Source organism: Hyaena hyaena, unplaced genomic scaffold (genome assembly GCF_003009895.1).
Source record: "Hyaena hyaena isolate Hyena2069 unplaced genomic scaffold, ASM300989v1 scaffold_306, whole genome shotgun sequence".
Classification (NCBI taxonomy): Eukaryota; Metazoa; Chordata; class Mammalia; order Carnivora; family Hyaenidae; genus Hyaena; species Hyaena hyaena.
In genome coordinates, this window is record NW_024080935.1 from 532,612 (window position 1) to 552,767 (window position 20,156).

Here is a 20,156-nt window from a genome sequence, read left to right on the forward strand (position 1 = left end):
GCCTGGAGCCGCGGCCGAGCTCGGACTCGGAAATCTTCGGCCCAGGCTCGGCAATCGGCCCCCAGCTCCGGCCTGGGCCTCGAGCCCGGGGCCGATCCGGAAACAGCCGAGCGGATCCGGAAACAGCCGAGGGGACCCGGAAGGGGTGAGCGCCGTCACCAGGGAGTGCTGGAACCCGCCGTTTGCGTGGAGGCGATGGCGGCAGCTGCGCCGGCGGTCGCGGGCGAGGATGGCCGGCGACGGCGGCCGGGGACTGGTACGTGAGGGCGCGTCCGTGCACGCGAGGGGCGGTGGAACCAGAGGCGTGGCCGAGCTCGGAGCCGGGGGAGTGGGGGTGGTGAGGGGAGATTGGAGAAAGGGGCGGGGCCACGCCGCCAGGAGAGAGGGGGCGGGGCCCGCGACCCACCGGAGGAGGGGGCGTGGTCTGGCGGCCAGTGGCAGGTGAAAGGTGGGACCCAGTGAGGGGAGGGGCGGGGCCATTGGAAGGGAGGGGTCTAGCCTGGGAAAAGAGAGGGCGGGGGGAAAGGCGGGGCTCCAAGGAGCACATGGCACAACAAGGTGAGAAGGAGGCGGGGGAGAGGCGGGGCCAGGAGCGGGGCGGGGCCAGGCGAAGGTGCGAGGATCGCGGTAGCAGTACTAGGTTGCAGGACTCGCAGATTCGGTAGTCCGGGGTATGGGGAACGCTGGAGCTATGGGGAAAGAAGCTGATCCCTGTCCTTCACAGCGCTGGACCCCCAGCCCCAGGAGGGGGCGAAGGTTGAGGCCGAGTCAGAGGAGCTTGGCCGACTTCGGGCTGAGCTGGCAGGCGCCCTGGCGGAAATGGAGACCATGAAGGCTGTGGCGGAGGTGAGCGAGAGCACGAAGGCCGAGGCTGTGGCTGCAGTGCGGCGGCAATGCCAAGAGGAGGTGGCTTCTCTGCAGGCCATCCTGAAAGGTGAGGCAGGGACTCTTCCCAGACTCCCTGACGGTCCCCTAAGAGGGAAATGCATGAGAAGAAAGGGGTCAGGGGTCACAGATAAGCTGTGGGGTAGGTTCGCAGGGCTGCCTAGCACAAGGCAGGCCTAAGGGCCCAGAGGAAGGGTGGCCCCAAAATTTGCATAGAGGTCCTGCCAGCGCTAGAAGCGGCTCTTTGAGTTCCACTAAGTTTACCTCCGCGCTTCTACGCGTCCCCTTGCCTGGTGTCATTTCTCGTCCATCACCGATGACTGATCAACCCTGAAGATGAGCAACTTTTCAGTTCCTGGAACCAGCCTCATGTAAGCCTCTGGGCTTTGGGCTCCGCTCTGGGGCCATTCTCTGCGAGTCTAACACTGGTTTCCTTACTTCCGCAGGCACCCCTACGTTTGCACTGCCTCACACATGTTCGGACTTCCCTCCCTCCCCTCCATTCTCTGTACTTGAGATGCACCGGCTCACCGGGCCCCAGATCCCCCCAGCCTCTGTTCTTGTTTCCCCCCTTCTCCTCTAGTCTGAGTCCAGAGCCTACAAAATAGCTTCCAGCCCTGTCTCACCCCGCTGCCTCTGTGGCCCCTGCTAGAGTGAAGCTCTTGACAGTCCACCCTGGGGTGGTGCCCCAGCCTTCTCACAGGTCTGACTCTGTAGTCTGGCCTTGACATTGGCTTCCAGAGTAAACTTCCTAAACTTCCCATCTCACCATGTCATTTCCTTTCCTAACTACCACTGCTGGCTCCAGACTTCTCTGGGGCTGTATTTTCCCGCATTTCAAGCATCCACATAACCACCGGTGCTCCATGGTTGTCTCCTCACACCACCGATCCTGTCACCTACTTCGTATTTGTTCTCCAGATAGACCCGTTTTATAAAAACTTGCGTATATTTATTTATTTTATGTTTATTTGTTAATTTTTTGAGAGAGAGAGAGCGCACAAGCAGGGGAAGGACAGAGAGAGGGAGAGGGAGAGAGAGGATTGCAAGCAGGCTCTGCACTGTCAGTGCAGAGCTCAGCAAGGGGTTTGAATTCATGAAACGGGCTTGAATTCACGAAATGTGAGATCATAACCTGAGAGGCGAAATCAGGAATCGGATGCTTAACCGATTGAGCCACCCAGGCACCATGCATACGTTTATTTTAAAACAAACTTCCAGGGGGGCGCCTGGGTGGCTTAGTTGGTTAACCGTCCGACTTTCACTTAGGTCATGATCTCGCGGTTCGTGGGTTCAAGCCCCACGTCGGGCTCTGTGCTGACTGCCAGCTCAGAGCCTGGAGCCTGTNTGAAAATAACCTGTGAGTCCAGGAATGGAATGGGGGGAATGGATAAATAAAATGTTGGAGTTTAGCCCTTTAAAAATTATTTAAAAAAATTTTTTAATGACCGTATTTATTTGCGTGTAACATGGATAGCTCACATACACCATGATATGTGTAAAAAAAGCTAGGTGCATGGGGCGCCTGGGTGGCTTAGTCGGTTAAGCGTCCGACTTTCGCTTAGGGCATGATCTCACGGTTCGTGGGTTCGAGCCCCACGTCGGGCTCTGTGCTGACTGCCAGCTCAGAGCCTGGAGCCTGTTTCAGTCTGTGACTCCCTCTCTCTCCGAACCTCCCCTGCTCACGCTGTCTCTCTCTCTCTCTCTCTCCTAGAAATAAATAAAAAACATTTAAAAAAATAAAACAAACTTCCAGGGCCTCTGGGTGGCTCAGTCGGTTGGGCGTCCGACTTCGGCTCAGGTCAGAATCTCATGATTTGTGGGTTTAAACCCCGTGTCAGGCTCTGTGTTGACAGCTTGGAGCCTGGAGCCTGCTTTGGATTCTGTGTCTCCCTCTCTCTCTCTGCTCCTCCCCCGCTGACACTCTGTCTCTCGAAAATAAATAAACATTAGAAAGAAAAAGAAGTGGCCCTATTCCTCCCAGCATCACCTCCACTTCCCACTGACCTGTAGGATAAATCCAAACTCCTTGGCATGGCATGCACGGTCTCAAGAGCCATCCCCTGCCACCATGCCCCCCCTCTTTCCAGCACCTTTCCAGGGGGGCCTTCACACCAGCTCTTGCGGCATGCCCACTGTGCCCCCAATACACCATCTACTTTCCCGCCTCTGAGCCCCTGCTTGTACTGGTGCTGGGACTTAACATGTTCTTCTCTCTGCCCCCTGCTGGTGTCCTCCTGTGGCCAGGCAGGCGGAGTGAAATGCTCCCCTCTCTAGGGTCCGCAGGCCCGGGAATGGGCCTCGTGGGGATGTTCTTCTGCTGCTTGGTCACTATTTCCGCAGCTGCCTTCCCCATCGGAATGTGGGCTTCCAGTGTCTGGATTTGTGATTGATTCATTTCTCTGGTTCTGGAGCCCAGCGCAGAGTCTGGTCCAGAGCAAAAATGTTCTACTACCATTGGAGACTGATTGTTATTGGTACTTATTAACAGGAATAGATATTATGTCTTCAGCATTTATTAGGCACCAGGAGGAGGGCTGAGCACCTTCCAGATGTCATCTCATTTGATAACAACCCAGTGGGGTAATCGTCAGCATCCCCATTTTGCAGCAGAGGACGCGGACGCAGAGGCTGATGGCCCCGGGGCCATCTGTCCACTGAGCCCACAGTCTCCATTGCTCTGGTGAATTGCCTCACAGGGTGCGGCGGTGAGAGTGTGCCCCCTCCTCACCCACAGGGAGGCCCAGCGTGCTGACCCGCCCTCTCCGCTGCCCTTCCTGCCTCTCCAGACTCCATCAGCAGCTATGAAGCCCAGATCACTTCTCTGAAGCAGGAGCGGCAGCAGCAGCAGCAGGACTGTGAGGAGAAGGAGCGGGAGCTGGGACGCCTGAAGCAGCTGCTATCCCGGGCTCACCCCCTGGACTCCTTGGAGAAGCAGATGGAAAAGGTTGGGGTGACCTCCCCCGACCGCAGGATTTGGAAGGATGTTGAGGCAGTCAAGGTGGCCATGGGGCAAAGAGATTGTTGGGCAGATCGTTGGGGAGCAGGGCACCCAGTCAGGATTCTGGGCATGGCATATACTACTGACTCCGTACTTGGCAAGGTCCTGGGCCTGCCACTTCCTGGAAGGTTGGCTAGGTTTGGTTCCTTCCAAGATGAAGGAGATCGTGTAGGGGGAAGGCGGCTAAGGTTTCAGGACAGTTTTTGTACACAAGGCACTATGATCACTGCTCGCCAGACCCCATCTTTCCCCTGAAAGAGAGGTCCATTAATTAGACCCATTTCACAGATGAGTAAGGTGAGGTTTGGAGGAGTTCAGTGAATCTCCCCAGGTTGTGTGCCTAAAAGGGCAGAGTAGGAATTTTTAAATCTAGGCAATCTGGTTCTAAAATTTTTGTCTAGGCAGTATGGTTTTTGTTCTTTATGGCATATCCCGTGCCCCCCCACCCCCATTACTGGTGTCATTAACAATGGTAGGAAACTGATGTGCCAGTCTTTCAAAGCAAATTCACATTGTTACCTCATTTCAGGCACCGGGAAACTGTGGCTCGGGAAGATGTAGTAACCGGCCTGGGTCCAAGAAAGGAGGCTTGTGACCCACGGCCGCCCCAGAGGCTGCTGCTTGTGGGTGCATGTTGCTCAGGAGCAGTTACACAGGGCGGTGGGGGAGAGGGCTCTGCAGGGTAGAGGTCTGGTGCGGCAGTGAGCAGAAGCTTGGCGGGCCTAGAGGCCGGCGGTTCAGCCCCAGCCCACCTCCCTCATCCTGCCGTCATCCACCCAGTGCACGGGCATCCGCAGAGCAGGTACTGCAAGACTTCAGATGGGACCGAGGTGCTTCGTTTGGGCCACGCAGGCTTCCTCGGCCGCTGCAACTGTTCACATAAGAGATTTGGAGGGTTAGGCTGAGTTTGCTTGAGACGGGATTTTGAGTGAGTCAAGAGGTAGAAAGGGCACAGATTGGAAGACGATGGGCGACTGGCAGATTTCAATCCTGGACAGCTGGGTAGGGGACCTAACTGACGCCCATAGGAGGAGAAATGTCATTGTGAGTGGTTCAGGTTTGGCTGTCCTTGGCTAGAGGAGCCTGCGTGACCTTCAGCCGGGGTGGCCGGAGGCCATTGCACTGGCTGTAAAGGTTCAGGAGGCTCCCAGAGCCGAAAACAGACCAAAAAGGAATTGCTAGCAACGTGAGGGTGATGGGAGTAAAGGACATACGAGTTAGGATGAAATTTGAAAACCCAAATCAGCAGTGGCTTAAATAAGATAGAAATTTATTTGTTTTAGAGTGCACAGGTAGACATTCCAGGACTGATGACAGGTTGACAAGTCACCAGGAACCCAGGTTCCTCTTCAGTCACTGTCTTGCTGTAGGTAGTTTATTGCCTCATGGTCCAAGATGACCTGGAGTCCCAGCCGCCATGTCCCCATTCTAACCATCAAGGAGGAGGGGGAGGAGTAAAGAAAAGCACGCCCTCTCCCTTTTAGGGAGTTGCCCTGGAAGTTTGCATTTCCCTCTCTGCTGAGTGGCCGTGCTTAGTTACGGAGAAGCAGAGAAATGCAGATGGGGTTGCAGAATTTAGGGCATGTGCCCAACTACAAATACATGCTCCTGTGATAAAAGAAACAACTAAAAATGGACGCTGGGGAAGGAAAGAATGACTAGCGAACAGGTACCAGGAAGATAGTCGTGACTTTGGCTTCTTTACCTGCTGTGTGACCTGGGCAAGTCGCGTGAGCTCTCGGAGCCTCTGTGTTTTTATCTTTAAAATGGGGATGCACATGGGGCGCCTGGGTGGCTTAGTCAGTTAAGCGTCCGACTTTCGCTTAGGTCATGATCTCGCGGTTCGTGGGTTCGAGCCCCGCATCGGGCTCTGTGCTGACTGCCAGCTCAGAGCCTGGAGCCTGTTTCAGTCTGTGATTCCCTCTCTCTCTGACCCTTCTCTGTTCACACCGTCTCTCTCTCTCTCCTAGAAATAAATAAAAATATTAAAAAAAATTTTTTTTTTTTTAAATAAAATGGAGATGCACAGCACCTTCTTGGGAGGGTTAGTAGGGCCGACGTACTTGGAGAGGAGGCTCAGAAGAGACCCTCGGGGTCCGGTAGTCAGGAGAGGCCTGCTGCTGCCCAACCCTCTTCCTCCAGGCCCACGAGGACTCGGAGAAGCTTCGGGAGATCGTGCTGCCCATGGAGCAGGAGATCGAGGAGCTGAAGGCGAAACTGCTCAGGGCAGAGGAGCTGATTCAAGAGATCCAGGTGAGGGCGCGCCCGGGGGGTGCTGCGGGAAGAGGGGGCGCCACAGGACCCTGGCCCCCCAGCCTCTTCCCTGCCCCTTCCCCTAGAGGCGGCCCCGGCATCCCCCTTCCTTACACGGCTCCGCGGAGTTGCTGCCCTTGTCCCGGGACCCGTCGCCCCCGCTGGAGCCTCTCGAGGAGCTGAGTGGAGACGGGGGAGCGGCGGCCGAAGCCTTCGCCCACAACTGTGACGACAGTGCCTCCATCTCTTCCTTCTCCCTCGGTGGCGGGGCCGGCAGCACGTCCCTGCCCCGCAGCCGCCAGGGCCTGAGCCCGGAGCAGGAGGAGACAGCCTCCCTGGTGTCCACGGGCACCCTGGTCCCCGAGGGCATCTACCTGCCCCCTCCCGGTTACCAGCTTGTCCCGGACAACCAGTGGGAGCAGCTGCAAATCGAGGTGAGTGGAGGGGGCCGAGTGGCCTTCCCGCATGCTCTATCCGCCTCCCCCTTGCCCCAGGTGCTCCCTGGGCACCCCCTGTGTCCACCCCCGGAGGTAGAACTGGGCCTCGGGGAACAGAGGCAGGGCGACCAGTGGAGAGACGCCACCCCCTGACCCCTGAGATGTAGAAGGCAGGCCCGAGGGGCCCGGTGAGGAGGGCAGGCCTCCCCTCCGAGGCTGAGACTGAGGCCGGCCTCCGCGGCAGGGACGGCAGCTGCAGAAGGACCTGGAGAGCATCAGCCGCGAGCGGGACGAGCTGCAGGAGGGTCTGAGGCGAAGCAACGAGGACTGCGCCAAGCAGGTGGGTCCCGCCCTGCCACAGCCCCGCAGGGCCCCCGGTGGCGGCCGCCTGCCTCCTGACCCTGACCTCAGCCTCACCTCCTTCCACCCACAGATGCAAGTGCTCCTGGCCCAGGTCCAGAACTCGGAGCAGCTGCTACGGACCCTGCAGGGGACAGTGAGCCAGGCCCAGGAGCGGGTTCAGCTGCAGATGGTGAGGGCTGGGGGCCGGACACAGGGATGGGCCAGAGGAACACGCAGAAAGGTCCAGACACCTGTCCTGCCCCCCCACCCCCCGCCCCTGCCTCCAGCTGCTCAGGCTGCGCCCTGGAGGTGGTGTCGGGAGCATGGAAGGTCTCCAGGGCACCGGGCACTGTGGTCAGAGCATGGGTTCTGCATTCACACCGGGCCCACCACGCGCCGGCTCTGTGATCCCGAGCTGATCCCACAAGCTCGGAGCCTCGGCCTCGTCTCCTTGAAATGGAGACAGTGGGACGTAGCTTGCGCTGTCGTGAGGCTTAAAAGCAAGGCTTGCAGAACCAGACAGTCCTCAAGTCCAGACAGGGAAATGTACATGATTCACTTGGGCCAAATGTAGATGGGAGTGTAGACGGGAAGGCGCGGTGGGGCAAGCCCAAAGGCCCGCAAGGGGCTCTGCTGGCCCTGGGCCCTGTGACCGGAGTCACATGGAAATCCAGCCTCGATGCTGCCAAGTTTTCTGATTTGTCAAGAGAAGCCCAAAACCTGTGTTGTCTCCTAGCTTTTAAAGTTGGCAACTAGTTGTTAAGAATTTTTTTTTTTTAATATTTTTATTTATTTCTAGGAGAGAGAGAGAGAGACAGCATGAGCAGGGGAGGGTCAGAGAGAGAGGGAGATACAGACTCTGAAATAGGCTCCAGGNAATCGATTCCAGATCTGGACGCTGTCCCAGTCGGTGTGCCTATGGCTAGATGTCATTTAGCTGAACCCAACTGCACATTTCTGTTTGCTTATTTGTTGTACTTTACTTGTTGTTGCCTTATGCGTTTTCTTGGTAACCTGGTAAATACTCATTTTTAGGGAACAAAAATGAAACACCGTATCCTTCATCTGCGTAATGATTTCTCTGCCTGATCAAAGAGTTAGGAACTTTTTTTAAATTTATTTCTAGGAGAGAGAGAGAGAGACAGCATGAGCAGGGGAGGGTCAGAGAGAGAGGGAGATACAGACTCTGAAATAGGCTCCAGGCTCTGAGCTGGCAGTCAGCACAGAGCCCGACGTGGGACTTGAACCCACGAACCGCGAGGTCATGACCTAAGCAAAAGTCCGACACTTAAGCGACTAAGCCACCCAGGCGCCTCAGTTTTTAAGAATTTTTTAAAATGTTTATTTTTGAGAGAGAGAAAGAGTGCAAGTGGGGAAAGGGCAGAGAGAGAGGGAGACAGAATACGAAGCAGGCTCCAGGCTCCAAGCTGTCAGCACAGATCCCGACATAGGGCTCAAACCCGTGAGTCGCAAGATCCTAACCTGAGCCGAAATCAGACACTTAACCGGCTGAGCCGCCCAGGCGCCCCCAAAGTTGGCAACTGAATTAAGCTTAAAAACAAAGAAAAAGTATGGACCAAATAAAACACTCGAGGTGGCCTGCCACTTGTGACCTCCAAGCCATCAAGGGGAGAGTATAGAGGAGGCGCCTGGGTGGCCCAGTCGGTTGAGCATCTAACTCCTGATTTTGGCTCAGGTCATGATCTCATGGTGTGTGAGTTCGAGCCCCCTCCGGTGGGCTCTGCGCTGACAGCGTGGAACCTGCTTGGGATTCTGTCTGCCTGTCTCTCTTTCTCTCTCTGCCCCTTCCCGTTCACGCTCTCTCTCTCTCAAAATAAATAAATCAGACTTTAAAGAAAATTAAAAGCAGAGTGTATAAAGTGCTTGGGGGGGGGTCAAAGGGACTAATCAAGGGTGCTTCTTCATTTCTCAGCAGAGGAGGCTGTCGGGGAAGGGGTCAGGGTTGGGCTTCATGGGCTCTGGCGACAGGCACCCTGTCTCCCTCATCCCCTCCTACTAACTGTCCATCCCCAGGCAGAGCTGGCCACGTCACACAAGTGCCTAAGCCACGAGGTGAAGCGGCTGACTGAGGAAAACCAAGGACTCCGGGCCGAGCAGCCACCGTCTTCAGCCCTCCGGGGCCTGGAGCAGGATGAAGCTCAGGAGGAATCACTGCCCAGCTTGGTGCCGGTAAGGGGAGCGTGGGGGCCGCCCTGCTGGCCCTTGGCCTCCAGGCATGGCAGAGCATTGCCCCGGTACCCCCTTCCCAGCCTTGGTGTCAAGAGAAAATGAGTCTGCCGAGTGCTTGACGCAAAGGAAGCAGTAATTTGGCCAGTTTTTTTTTTTTTTTAATTTTTTTTAATGTTTTATTTATTTCTAGGAGAGTGAGAGAGACAGTGTGAACAGGGGAGGGTCAGAGAGAGAGGGAGTGACAGACTCTGAAACAGGCTCCAGGCTCTGAGCTGGCAGTCAGCACAGAGCCCGACGCGGGGCTCGAACCCACGAACCGCGAGATCATGACCCGAGCGAAAGTCGGACGCTTAACCGACTAAGCCACCCAGGCGCCCCTGGCCAGTTTGTTATTTTTAAGTGAGATCCACAAAGTTGAGTTCCTCGTCATCTCGGTTTATAACGAGCTGCCATCGTTGACCGGTGCGTGGCACTTGTGGACCGAGTTCATTAGAAACCTGAAGGTCACCGGAACCTTTGCCTGCGCTGAGACTACAGCCTCGGTCTCCTTCCGTGCGCCCCATGCCCCTTGGTTCTGTTTCTGCCGTCCTGACCTTTGTCGTTCGCTTGCTCTTTTTGGTACCGTGATTGCCGTTATTTGTAGGCGGCCGTCTAAATAGCGCAGCGCTGACTTTTGTGTTCTGAGCGTGACAAGCAGGGGGTCCTGCTCTAAGTGATGTGCGGGAACTTTCACTCAGCGCTGTGCCTGAGGGTCCTCCAGCCCTGGTGGTGCGGCCGCTGTAAGGTGGTCACTGCCGGCTCTGTTCATCCACTCTTCTTGTGACCGGCCACGGGGGTCATTTCCCCGTTTAAGTTCCCTCCCTCCGCTCCTTTGTCCCCTCCCCCCCCCCCACCGGCCCCTGTCCCCATCCGGCTGGTGGCCCCTGCGGCCTCCTGCCCACCCGGCGGGTGACCAGCCTCCCCTGGCAGGAGCTGCAGCAGCTGGTGCGTCGCACGCGGCAGGAGGCGCGGGCCCAGCAGCAGGCCCGGGAGCACGAGGCTGAGCGCCTCCGGATTGAGATTGTGACGCTCCGGGAGGCGCTGGAGGAGGAGACTGCGGCCAGGGCCAGCCTGGAGGGGCAGCTGAGGGTGCAGCGGGAGGAGACAGGTGAGGGCCGAGGAGGGGAGCCGCCCCAGCCTTGCCCCCCCAAGGGGCACTGACCACCCCCCAGGGGAGCACCCGGGCACCCGGAGGGGAGAGAGAGGAGACAGCGTCAGAACAAGCCTTGACCTCTCTTTTCTTCTTTTCCACACAGAGGTGTTAGAGGGTGAGTATGGGCCGGAGCCCGGCCGGGTGGGGAGGGCGGAGGGAGGGTGCGGGCCTGACGTCTGGCCCCTGCCTGACTTCCCAGCCTCCCTGTGCAGCCTGAGGACGGAGATGGAGCGGATCCAGCAGGAACAGAGCAAGGTGAGGCTGGACTCCCGGGCCAGACTGCATGATGGCGGGAGGGGCGGCAGCGTGGAGACCCCCGCCGGCCTCTCCTGCCCTTTCTGTCGCCTTTAGGCCAGGTGGCAGGGAGTCCCGAGGCAGCCACCGGGCTCCGGCCTCCCAGAAGAGGCTAGAGTCCGGGATGGCGTGGAAGGGGCACCCCTGTCCAGACATCTTGTTTCTTTGGCCACACGCCAGCCCCAGCTCTGCATCCTGTCGCCCTAGGCCCAGCTCACAGACCTCCTCTCAGAACAGAGGGCCAAGGTGCTGCGGCTGCAGGCTGAGCTGGAGACCAGTGAACAGGTGCAGAGAGACTTTGTGCGGCTGTCCCAGGCCCTGCAGGTATGGCGTGACCCCCTCCCATCAGGCTGGCATGATCCAGGTGGCTTGTCCTAGGTCCTACAAGGACAGCTTTCCAATGAGGGGAGTTCCCTTCCGCCTTGTTAGATTGGCGCCCTCCTTTCCTCTGAGCGATCACTCAAAAGAGATCGAAGGCCCTGGCGTCCATCTTTGGACACATGGCGTCCTTGGCCCAGAGCCTGGCATGCGACGTGCATTACGTCCGCCCCGCCTACCCAGCCTGCACTGCCGTAGGCCACCCTCTTAGGACCGACTTCTTCCCTTGGACCCAGTTTCACTGTGGGTTGGGGAGGGCGGGGTCCCCTAGGTATACTGGTCCCAGGCCCTTGCCCCTTTGGGGGCTGGCAGATGGGGATGGGGGCTACGTCTCGCCACTGAGCACCCCCTTCATCCCTCGCTGGACCCCACAGGTGCGCCTAGAACGGATCCGCCAGGCGGAAAGTCTGGAGCAGGTGCGCAGCATCATGGACGAGGCGCCCCTCAGGGACATCAGGGACATCAAGGACACCTGAGGGGCTAGACCCCACCCAGCCTGGGGGAAACCGCCTCTCCCCACTCCTGAACCAAGAAGCCTGGGCTCTGAACATCTCGGGATAGTGTCTTCATCCTCTCCAAGCCTGGGGTCGAGGTGACAGTGCCACCGCTTCCCTGTCCCTCTAGCGCCTCCTCTCAGGGGGGGCTGGCCTCCTGCTCCCAAGGACGACACCTGGGTGGGAGTCCCAGCCCTGCTTCGGGAACCAAAGGTGCAGGCTTGGCCCTGCGGCTTTCTGGCTGCCATGCTGCCTCCTGGGTCCTGGCCCTCCTGCCGCTGCCCCTCCCCCACCCCCTGCCGCCCGAGCCAGACTAACAGCCGTGCCTGTTACAGCACCGTCCCTTCCCTGATGCGCAGTCGTGCTGTGAGCGGGCGCTGGGGGCCTCTGGCGCATGGCAGTGGGGCCCTCCGGCGCATGGCAGTGGGGCCCTCCACCCGTGCCCCCCGGGACAGGCAGCTGCTCTCTGGACTGCATGACACTAAGATGCTTGTCCCCAGGGGCCCAACCCAGGCCCTGAGATGTGCACAGAGGCAAGGCCAGACTTTTCTGTCATTTATTTTCAATAAATAAGCAGCTCAGCTCAGTCCGTCGCCTTGTCCCTGCAAGCCCCATGGGGTTGGGGGTGGGGGAGGTTTTCCAGGAACACGAGGGAAGGTGGGCTGTTGAGGGGGCTGGAAAAGTGAAAGGGACCGTGGTGTTTATAAACAGAAAGAGGTTGGGGGTTGGGGGGAGGGACGTGGAGGGGACATGGGAGTGTGTGCCACAGCTCGGCCTGAAGATGCATCGCTATCAGGGTGGGGAAGAAGGGGCAAAAAGGACTGGTTACTTCCTTCTTTCATCTTCTGGATCTGGAAGGAGAAAGGGAAGGATGAGGCAGAGGGCAGGAGAGGAGCGGGCTCTCTGTCCCCCCAGCCCCCGGCACACTCACCTGGAGGGTCACCCCAGCCCCCTGGACTCACCTGTGACCCCACTCCCCCCTAGCACTGTAGCCCCTGCAGCAGACAGCTCAGCGCCCCGCACAGCGCAGCCCAGCACGCGCGGTGCTGCCCCAGGCGGGGCAGCGCCCCCTCGTGGTGAGGGCAGCAGCCCGCGCCGCTGAGAAGCGTGGCAGCGGCAGTGGCAGCAAGGGCTCCGGGTGGAGCAGCGAGCGCAAGTGGCCTCAGGAGCCACCGAGGGGGACAGGGGGACGCGCAGAGGGCACAGCAGCTGGGGGCGAGGGCGACAGGGAGGCGATACCTGTGACACGGTTCAAAGAGATGGAGGAGGGGGAAACGGGTTATCCTATGGCCAGAGAGGACAGAGAGACAGAGTTACGGGGGGGCCGGGGCGGGCGTGGAGGGTCAAGAGGGCTAAGGAGGCTGCGGGCGCCTGCACAGGTGCAGGGGGGCGGAGGCCCAGGGCAGGGGCCAGAGGACCCAGCTGAAAAGGAAGCGGGGGGCAGGCGCTGTCGCAGCGCAGAGGGAGGGGCTTTGTGGGGCCAGGGACAAACAGTGCCCAGAGGCGGGTGGCACGGCTTACCCTCTAGGTAGTTCCGAGCAATGAACTTGAGGATCTCATCGAGCCCAATGACTGGAAATGAGATCTTGAGGACCATGAGCCAGTGGGTAAGGTCCAGGGCCCGGAGCTTGAAGATCATCTGGGGGGGGCGGGGGGGGGGGAAACAGGCGGAGGTGGTGAGGACCAGTGTCCCTCTCGGGAAGGGATGGCCAGGAGCCTGGAGGGGAACTGCCCGGCCTGACTCCCTCCTCTGGCAGGGCCACGGCCTGCAAAGTCTCCCCGAGGGTGGAGAAAGGCGGATCGGCCCGGAAGAGGCTCACCGGCAGAGGGTCGACGTAGAGGATGAGGAAGTGCAGGGACATGGACAGGCAGATGGAACCCAGCAGCCAGATGTTCACCCAGGGCGGCATCCGCAGGAGAGACTGGTTCTCTGACAGGCTGTGAGGGGGAGGCCGGGGGGAGGTCAGGGTGGGGGACGGCAGAAGAAAGCAGGGGTGAGCAGAGAGAGGGAAGGGAGGACAAGGCGACTCCCAGAAGGTGGCAGGGGCAGGGCCCACCTGTTGAGAGCGTTGCACATTTCAATGGTAACCAGCACGGACAAGGCCATGGTCATGGGCTCAGGGGCTTCAAAGACCTCGCAGTCCACGCCCTCAAAGTCAGGGTTTTCCTCATTGCACTGCATGAAGTGAGTCTGTGGGGGGTAATGAGGAGCTGGGATCCCACAGAAGTCTCCATGCCACCCTCTTGCTCCTCACCTTCCTCCCTCCTCCCTCCTCCCTACCAGCTGGCTGTAAGTGACATGAGGCCCGTCCTCTGCATACAGGAACCACCAGGCAGCCGCTCCCACGGTAGCTGCACCCACGTAGCCTGTGATGGGAGATGGGAGGTGTCAAGAGGGCTCCCAGCCATGAACAGCTAGTTAAGGAAGAGGGTCCCCAGGGGTGGCTGCATCAGGGAGCAGGTGTCCCAGAGAGGGGGCTGGTCCCAAGGGCTGGGGAGGATTGCGGGGTCCCATCCTGCTCACCCCCAATTGCCATGTAGCGGAAGAAGAGCCAGCCACTGATGAGGGGCTCCTTGGGGCTCCGGGGAGGCCGGTCCATGATGTCCAGGTCCGGCGGATTAAAGCCCAGGGCTGTGGCCGGGAGCCCGTCAGTCACCAAGTTCACCCACAGGAGCTGCACGGGGATCAGGGCCTCAGGCAGTCCCAAGGCGGCGGTCAGGAAGATGCTGCCAGAAGGAGGCAGTCACACGTCCGTCCTGCCTCCGTGCCTGTGGTCACCCCCTGACCTCCACCCAGCCCTGGGCTCCCCCTGGGCGCCCTCCCTGGCTGCTCACCAGACCACCTCGCCCACGTTGGAGGAGATGAGGTAGCGGATGAACTGCTTCATGTTGTTGTAGATGGCGCGGCCCTCCTCCACCGCGGACACGATGGTGGAGAAGTTGTCGTCAGCCAGCACCATCTCGGAGGCAGTCTTGGCCACCGCGGTGCCAGAGCCCATGGCAATGCCGATCTCGGCCTTCTTCAGGGCGGGGGCATCGTTGACACCATCCCCTGTCTGAGGCGACACAGAGAAGGTGGGACGTGAACCCTCCTCTGGGATTGATCCTCCCCCTGTGCATATTGCCACCCCCCCCCGTTAGTCCCCCCGGGACCTCTGGCTCCTGAGACCATCATCTTGGGGACTCTGTGCAGACCGGCCCTCGCCCCTGTGCGTGTGCTCTGCCGTGCAGCCCCGCCGCCCCCTCACCATGGCCGTGATCTCATCGAAGGACTGCAGATACTCCACGATCTTCGACTTATGGGAGGGCTCCACCCGGGCGAAGCAGCAGGCGCGACGGCACGCCTCCCGCTGCTCTGCCAGGGGCAGGTCGTCAAACTCCCGGCCGGTGTAGGCTCGGCCGGCCACCTCCTCGTTCTCCCCAAAGATGCCGATTCGCCGGCAGATGGCGATGGCTGTGCCCTTGTTGTCCCCGGTGATCATGATGACTCTGATTCCGGCATCCCGGCACAGCTGAATCGAGCCCGTGACCTCCTTGCGGGGTGGGTCCAGCATACCCACCACACCCACAAACGTTAGGTCCGTCTGGGGAGGCGGCGGAGAGCGGCAGGGTCAGGGAAAGGCTCGGGAAATGAGTCAGGGAGGAAGCTCAGGGGGACATGGGGAGAACGCTGACTCTGGGCTTGGTGTGTAAATCTTGGGGGGGGGGGGACGGGCCTCAGAGGCTGAGGGGCAGGGAACGCTCCCTGTTCACACATGTACACACGCTGCCAGGCCTATCGTCAGTGGCAGATCATGTGCATTTCAGGGAAGGAGCTCTTGCTGAGAGGACAGTGGCTTCTGCTTTCAGCAGGGCCCCTCACTTGGTCTACAGCTTTGAGCAAGTTCGCGCTACCTGCCGGGCCAATGGGTCCCATCTAGAAAACGAAGGGAGTGACCTCTGGTGCTATTCAGAGAGCCAGTTCCCTGCAACATGAGGCGCTTGCGCCAGAATTCAGGTCTACACCCTGCTTCTCGAATCAAGAATATCTCACTCTGGGGGCGCCTGGGTGGCTTAGTCGGTTAAGCGTCCGACTTTCGCTTAGGTCATGATCTCGCGCTTCGTGGGTTCGAGCCCCGCGTCAGGCTCTGTGCTGACTGCCAGCTCAGAGCCTGGAGACTGTTTCGGAGTCTGTGTCTCCCTCTCTCTCTCTGACCCTCCCCTGTTCACGCTGTCTATCTCTCTCTCTCCTAGAAATAAATTTTTAAAAAAATTAAAAAAAAAAAAAAAGAATATCTCACTCTGGAAACACGTCGGCAGAACCGAGCATGCCCAGTAACCAAGTGGCTCTCCGTTCTGGCTGCGAGCACCACGCCTCTCCTCACGCAGGTCCATGATCACAAGCAAAGTGGTACAGGACTAGGTGATTCCTAAGCTTCTTTCAGATTCTGGGTTCTGTGCTGTGATTATAGGGCCCATGGCGAAGTAGGAAAGGACATGGGCGGTGCAGGGGTGAGGCAGATGGCTCCGGGGTGATGGGAGGCTTCCGTTGGCTCACCTCATACTCCATGAACCTGGCAGAGTCATCCAGGACCATCTCCTCTCGCTTCGGGGGGGTGTCCCGTGTGGCCAGGGCCAGGCAGCGCAGAGTATCCCGGCCGGTGCCCCACTCCTTGATCACCGACAAGATCGTGTCCTTCACCGGCCCTGTCATCGGCAACCGGGTGGTGCCAACTCGTACATAATTACAGCGCTCGATGACCCCCTCGGGGGCACCCTAGGAGACCAGAACGGTTTTTCAGAAACTACTGTCTTTCTTCCAGGGCACAGTCACAGGGGGCAGGGATAGGAGATGGCCTCAGCGTTAGGAAGAAGAGGGGGACTGAGACACATTCTGATTTCTGACCTTGACAAACATCTTGTTGCCCACAGCAGCCCTGGATTTGGCTGGGGAGCAATACACAGACATGGACTTCCTGTCTCGGGAGAACTCCAAGGTAAATTCCTTCTTCATTAGCTGGCGGATCACCTGGGAGAGAGGAGACAGACAGGAGGAGGCTGGACGTGAATTGGGGGAATAAGAACGATGACGTCGTGCTACAAGGGCAGAGTCCCAGACCCTTAAAACATAGTCAAAAAAGGGGCGCCTGGGTGGCTTAGTCGGTTAAGCGTCCGACTTTCGCTTAGGTCATGATCTCAAGGTTCGTGGGTTCGAGCCCCGCGTCAGGCTCTGTGCTGACTGCCAGCTCAGAGCCTGGAGCCTGTTTCAGTCTGTGACTCCCTCTCTCTCTGACCCTCCCCTGCTCACGCTGTCTCTCTCTCTCTCTCCTAGAAATAAATAAAACATTTAAAAAAAAAAAAAAAAAAAGGGGCGCCTGGGTGGCTTAGTCGGTTAAGCGTCCGACTTTCGCTTAGGTCATGATCTCAAGGTTCGTGGGTTCGAGCCCCGCGTCGGGCTCTGTGCTGACTGCCAGCTCAGAGCCTGGAGCCTGTTTCAGTCTGTGACTCCCTCTCTCTCTGACCCTCCCCTGCTCACGCTGTCTCTCTCTCTCTCTCCTAGAAATAAATAAAAAACATTAAAAAAATTTTTAAAAAAATTTAAAAATAAATAAATAAATAAATAAATAAAAACCATAGTCAAAAAGGATCTGGAGGGGAAAAAAAATGACCTGGAGGTCAAAGCAGACCCCAAGCTGAGTCTCAGACTGAACCTCAGTCTGGTACCTACAGCACAATTGGAGAGAATTCCAAGGCTGGGTGCTGCCACTTTCTTACAGCACCCAGTTGAAAGCCCAGTTGAAGAAACAGGAAGGCACAATATGGCACTATCTGGTAGAACTTTCCGTGATGATGGGAATGTTCTGTAATCTGAACCGTCCAATATGGCACCATTGAGCAGGGTTATCGGGCATGGAAGATGTGGCTAGTGCAGCCGAAGAACTGAGTTTTTACTTTTATTTCATCTTAATTCATTTAAGTCAGGACAACTACCCGTGCGCTCCTAGAGCCATGTTATCGGACAATGCAGACGTAGGGCCAGGCACGCTGTAATAAGCACTCTACAAAGTGAATGAGAGCCTTTTTCCCCAGATGCATCATAGACACTTCAAAGTAAACCAGGAATGACACAATCAATAGATGATAAGCTGATGCTTATATTATCTTTTCCACATCCTCTCTGCATTCTCTACTAATATTTAGATGGTTTTCATACTTTTGTCATATTAAGTAAAGCAGCAGTGAACATTTTATGTATACAAAAAAACAGGAGAAAAAGAACGATCCAGGGGCGCTTGGGTGGCTTGGTCGGTTAAGTGTCCGACTTTGGCTCAGGTCGTGATCTCACGGTTCATGAGTTTGAGCCCCTGTGTGAGGCTCGCTGCTGTCAGTGCGGAGCCCACTTCAGATGCTCTGTCCCCCTCTGTCCCTGCCCCTCCCCCACTTGCACGCACATGCAAAAATAAACATATAAAAGATATTTCTCTCAAAATAAATAATTTTTCTCTCTCAAACATTTTTTAAAAAAAAGGAATGAGCAATGCTGACAACATAATACACAGGAGGATCTCGATGTGCACATTGAGTAAATACTAATCCACCAAATCTTAGGAACAGAATGGGGTTTGTTCATCTGGACAAGGGGAAGCCCCGCGATGGAGGGCTTGTGCTTTCCGCGCCCAGCTCCGTCCCTTCCACCCAGGGACCCGCAGGAGGCAGTGCCATCCAGGGACGCTGCAGCTGAGAGGTGGGAAGAGTGGTGGAAGGTCCTACTCAGAGTCAGCCTGGCCAAGAAAAGCTGTGGAGAGGCCGTCTGCCTGTGCTGACTGGGGTCCCAGCGTGGGGCACAAGGCCATGCGGGCTAGACCGGGGGCCTCCATGTCCTGAGGTCCCCTGGGTCCTGGCCCACGTGAGCCGGGGTGGATGAAGAAGGAGCCTGTGGGAGGCAGCGCCCAGACTCACCGAGTTGCAGGCATTGGCCCTCTCCACCTTTGAGAGGTTCCTCACATCTGTGTTGAACACATTCATCTTCTCCACCAGGGTGGTGAGCGCCGTCTCGGTTGCCTCGCCCACCTTCTCGTAAACACCTTTGGTCTGAGAAGACAGAGGAGGAAGGGCAAGTAAGTGCTCCGTGCTCCTGGCCCCTCGCTCCCACCTCTCGTGCCCACCGTCCCCCTTCCCCCCAGGAGAGGACTCGGGACAAAGCACGCCCTTCCCCTGGGGCCTGCTGAGGAGGCCTGAGTCAGTGGGAAGGGGGCGGGGGGGCTGCCTCAGCAGTGGAGGGGTTACCTCATTGAAGTCCAAGGCGGAGTCATTGCAGAGGGCACAAATGGTGGCCAACTCCACCAGCCCATCATACTGCCCTGACCGGACTGGCTTATCATTCTTCAAGCTGGCAGCAGGGAGGGGAGGAAGGAAGGAAAAGAGACAGGAAGAGAAGAATAGGGACTGAGATGCAGAGAGAACGTGGGGAAAGCAGCGAGGGACAGTCGGGGACGTGGCGACTGACGTGGAGGTCAGGTGGGAGAGAGAACAAGGTCAGGGAAGGAAGAGGAGACAAGAAGGAAGACAAAACTAGAGGGGGGCCTCAGGAGAGAAGTGGGGGGGGGTGTGTCTAGCGGGGTGGGGAGGAGATGAAGGGAGCACCTTGGGGGGACTTACATCTCTCCTTCCGGAGCGTAAGTGGAACCAGTGATGGAGAACTCGTTCAGGACACAGAGGTTTCCATCCACCTTGTCGATAATGAACATCTACAGGGAGGGAGAAGGGCAAGGGCACAGAGGTCTAACTGTCACCATCCCCGAAGGCCAGTGCTCTGTCCCTCTCACAGCCACGCTCGCGGCCTATCAGAAGCCTCCCAGCCACTTGCCTCCCTCTCCTGCTACTCCCTTGCCAACATTCTCCACGGTCAGTGTTAGTGTACTCAAAACAAGTCACTAGTTTCTGCAGGCCACGTTAATAAAAGGTGACTTGCACAGTAAGGTACCCAGGAGATATTCCAGTTTTGCAGGAAGAGCCAAAAAGTCAGGTTATTTTCCTGTGAAAGCTCCAGACTTTCAAATGAGGGCAATCAATTCATCTTTAGGAAATAGGACAGGAAGCCGGTGCTTTGGAAGGTCCCAGAGAGGACGGCGAGTGAACTACAGCCAGCAGGGGAAGGATGGGGCTTAAGACAGGGTTCCAAGATAAAGCGGTTCTGTGGTCAAGTAAGTTTGCAAAACAGTGCGGAATTCACCCTCTCGGCCAGCCTTCTCCAAGGCTTTCAAGTGGCAGCAAGCAAGTGTCCCCACAGAAGCTAAGGGTACGGCCATCCTCGGCTGACTGCACAGCCCACAATTCGCAGAGCGACAATTTATTCTTCCTGGATATGCCATCCCAGGGAAGTCTGCTTAAAGCCAGGATTCTCTGCCTGGGGTCCGTGAATGAGCTCCCCAACCCCCAACCCCCATGCCAAGAGGTCTGTGAACTCTGATGGGGGGAAAAAAAAAGACCTCTCTTATTTTCTAACATTGAGCATTTCTGTCCAGTTATGAATGTGGGCAATGGACCACATCAATGCTAGCAATACCTGCGCCCTTGTCACCAGTGTGATCACACAAACTGTGCCCTCACATTACTGCAGAGCCCTCACAACAGCATTTCTGCTCACCCCTGCTCCGGTACTAATGGTGGTACTTAGACCCGCTACTAGGCCTGCTACTTAATGCATTAGT

General features: G+C 57.6%; 2 protein-coding genes across 3 annotated transcripts in view; one reads left to right on the forward strand and one right to left on the reverse strand.

Annotated features, from left to right (window-relative positions):
* On the forward strand, window positions 1-12,052 carry RABEP2 (rabaptin, RAB GTPase binding effector protein 2). Of its 2 annotated transcripts, XM_039247894.1 has the most exons (13): window positions 4-256; window positions 725-934; window positions 3,675-3,832; window positions 6,029-6,139; window positions 6,226-6,573; window positions 6,821-6,916; window positions 7,010-7,108; window positions 8,953-9,108; window positions 10,078-10,255; window positions 10,404-10,415; window positions 10,500-10,555; window positions 10,802-10,918; window positions 11,347-12,052. In XM_039247894.1, exons 1-13 carry the CDS (start codon window positions 196-198, stop codon window positions 11,446-11,448), a joined length of 1,704 nt encoding a protein of 567 aa, XP_039103825.1. In that variant the 5' UTR covers window positions 4-195; the 3' UTR covers window positions 11,449-12,052. The 2 variants fall into 2 exon arrangements, with proteins under 2 accessions (XP_039103826.1, XP_039103825.1); XM_039247895.1 differs by lacking the exon at window positions 11,347-12,052 and having other exon boundaries at window positions 1-256; window positions 10,513-10,555; window positions 10,802-10,819.
* The window catches only part of ATP2A1 (ATPase sarcoplasmic/endoplasmic reticulum Ca2+ transporting 1), a 16,321-nt gene continuing 8,173 nt past the window's right edge, over window positions 12,009-20,156 (reverse strand). The window contains exons 10-22 of the mRNA XM_039247886.1: window positions 19,105-19,193; window positions 18,733-18,835; window positions 18,406-18,537; window positions 16,352-16,474; window positions 16,004-16,222; window positions 14,715-15,050; window positions 14,302-14,522; window positions 13,991-14,193; window positions 13,748-13,833; window positions 13,524-13,657; window positions 13,287-13,404; window positions 12,988-13,105; window positions 12,009-12,317 (exon numbers count right to left, since the gene is read on the reverse strand). Of these exons, the coding sequence (XP_039103817.1) occupies window positions 12,292-12,317; window positions 12,988-13,105; window positions 13,287-13,404; window positions 13,524-13,657; window positions 13,748-13,833; window positions 13,991-14,193; window positions 14,302-14,522; window positions 14,715-15,050; window positions 16,004-16,222; window positions 16,352-16,474; window positions 18,406-18,537; window positions 18,733-18,835; window positions 19,105-19,193 (1,908 nt within the window). The 3' untranslated portion in view covers window positions 12,009-12,291. The remainder of the gene's footprint in view (window positions 12,318-12,987; window positions 13,106-13,286; window positions 13,405-13,523; window positions 13,658-13,747; window positions 13,834-13,990; window positions 14,194-14,301; window positions 14,523-14,714; window positions 15,051-16,003; window positions 16,223-16,351; window positions 16,475-18,405; window positions 18,538-18,732; window positions 18,836-19,104; window positions 19,194-20,156) is intronic.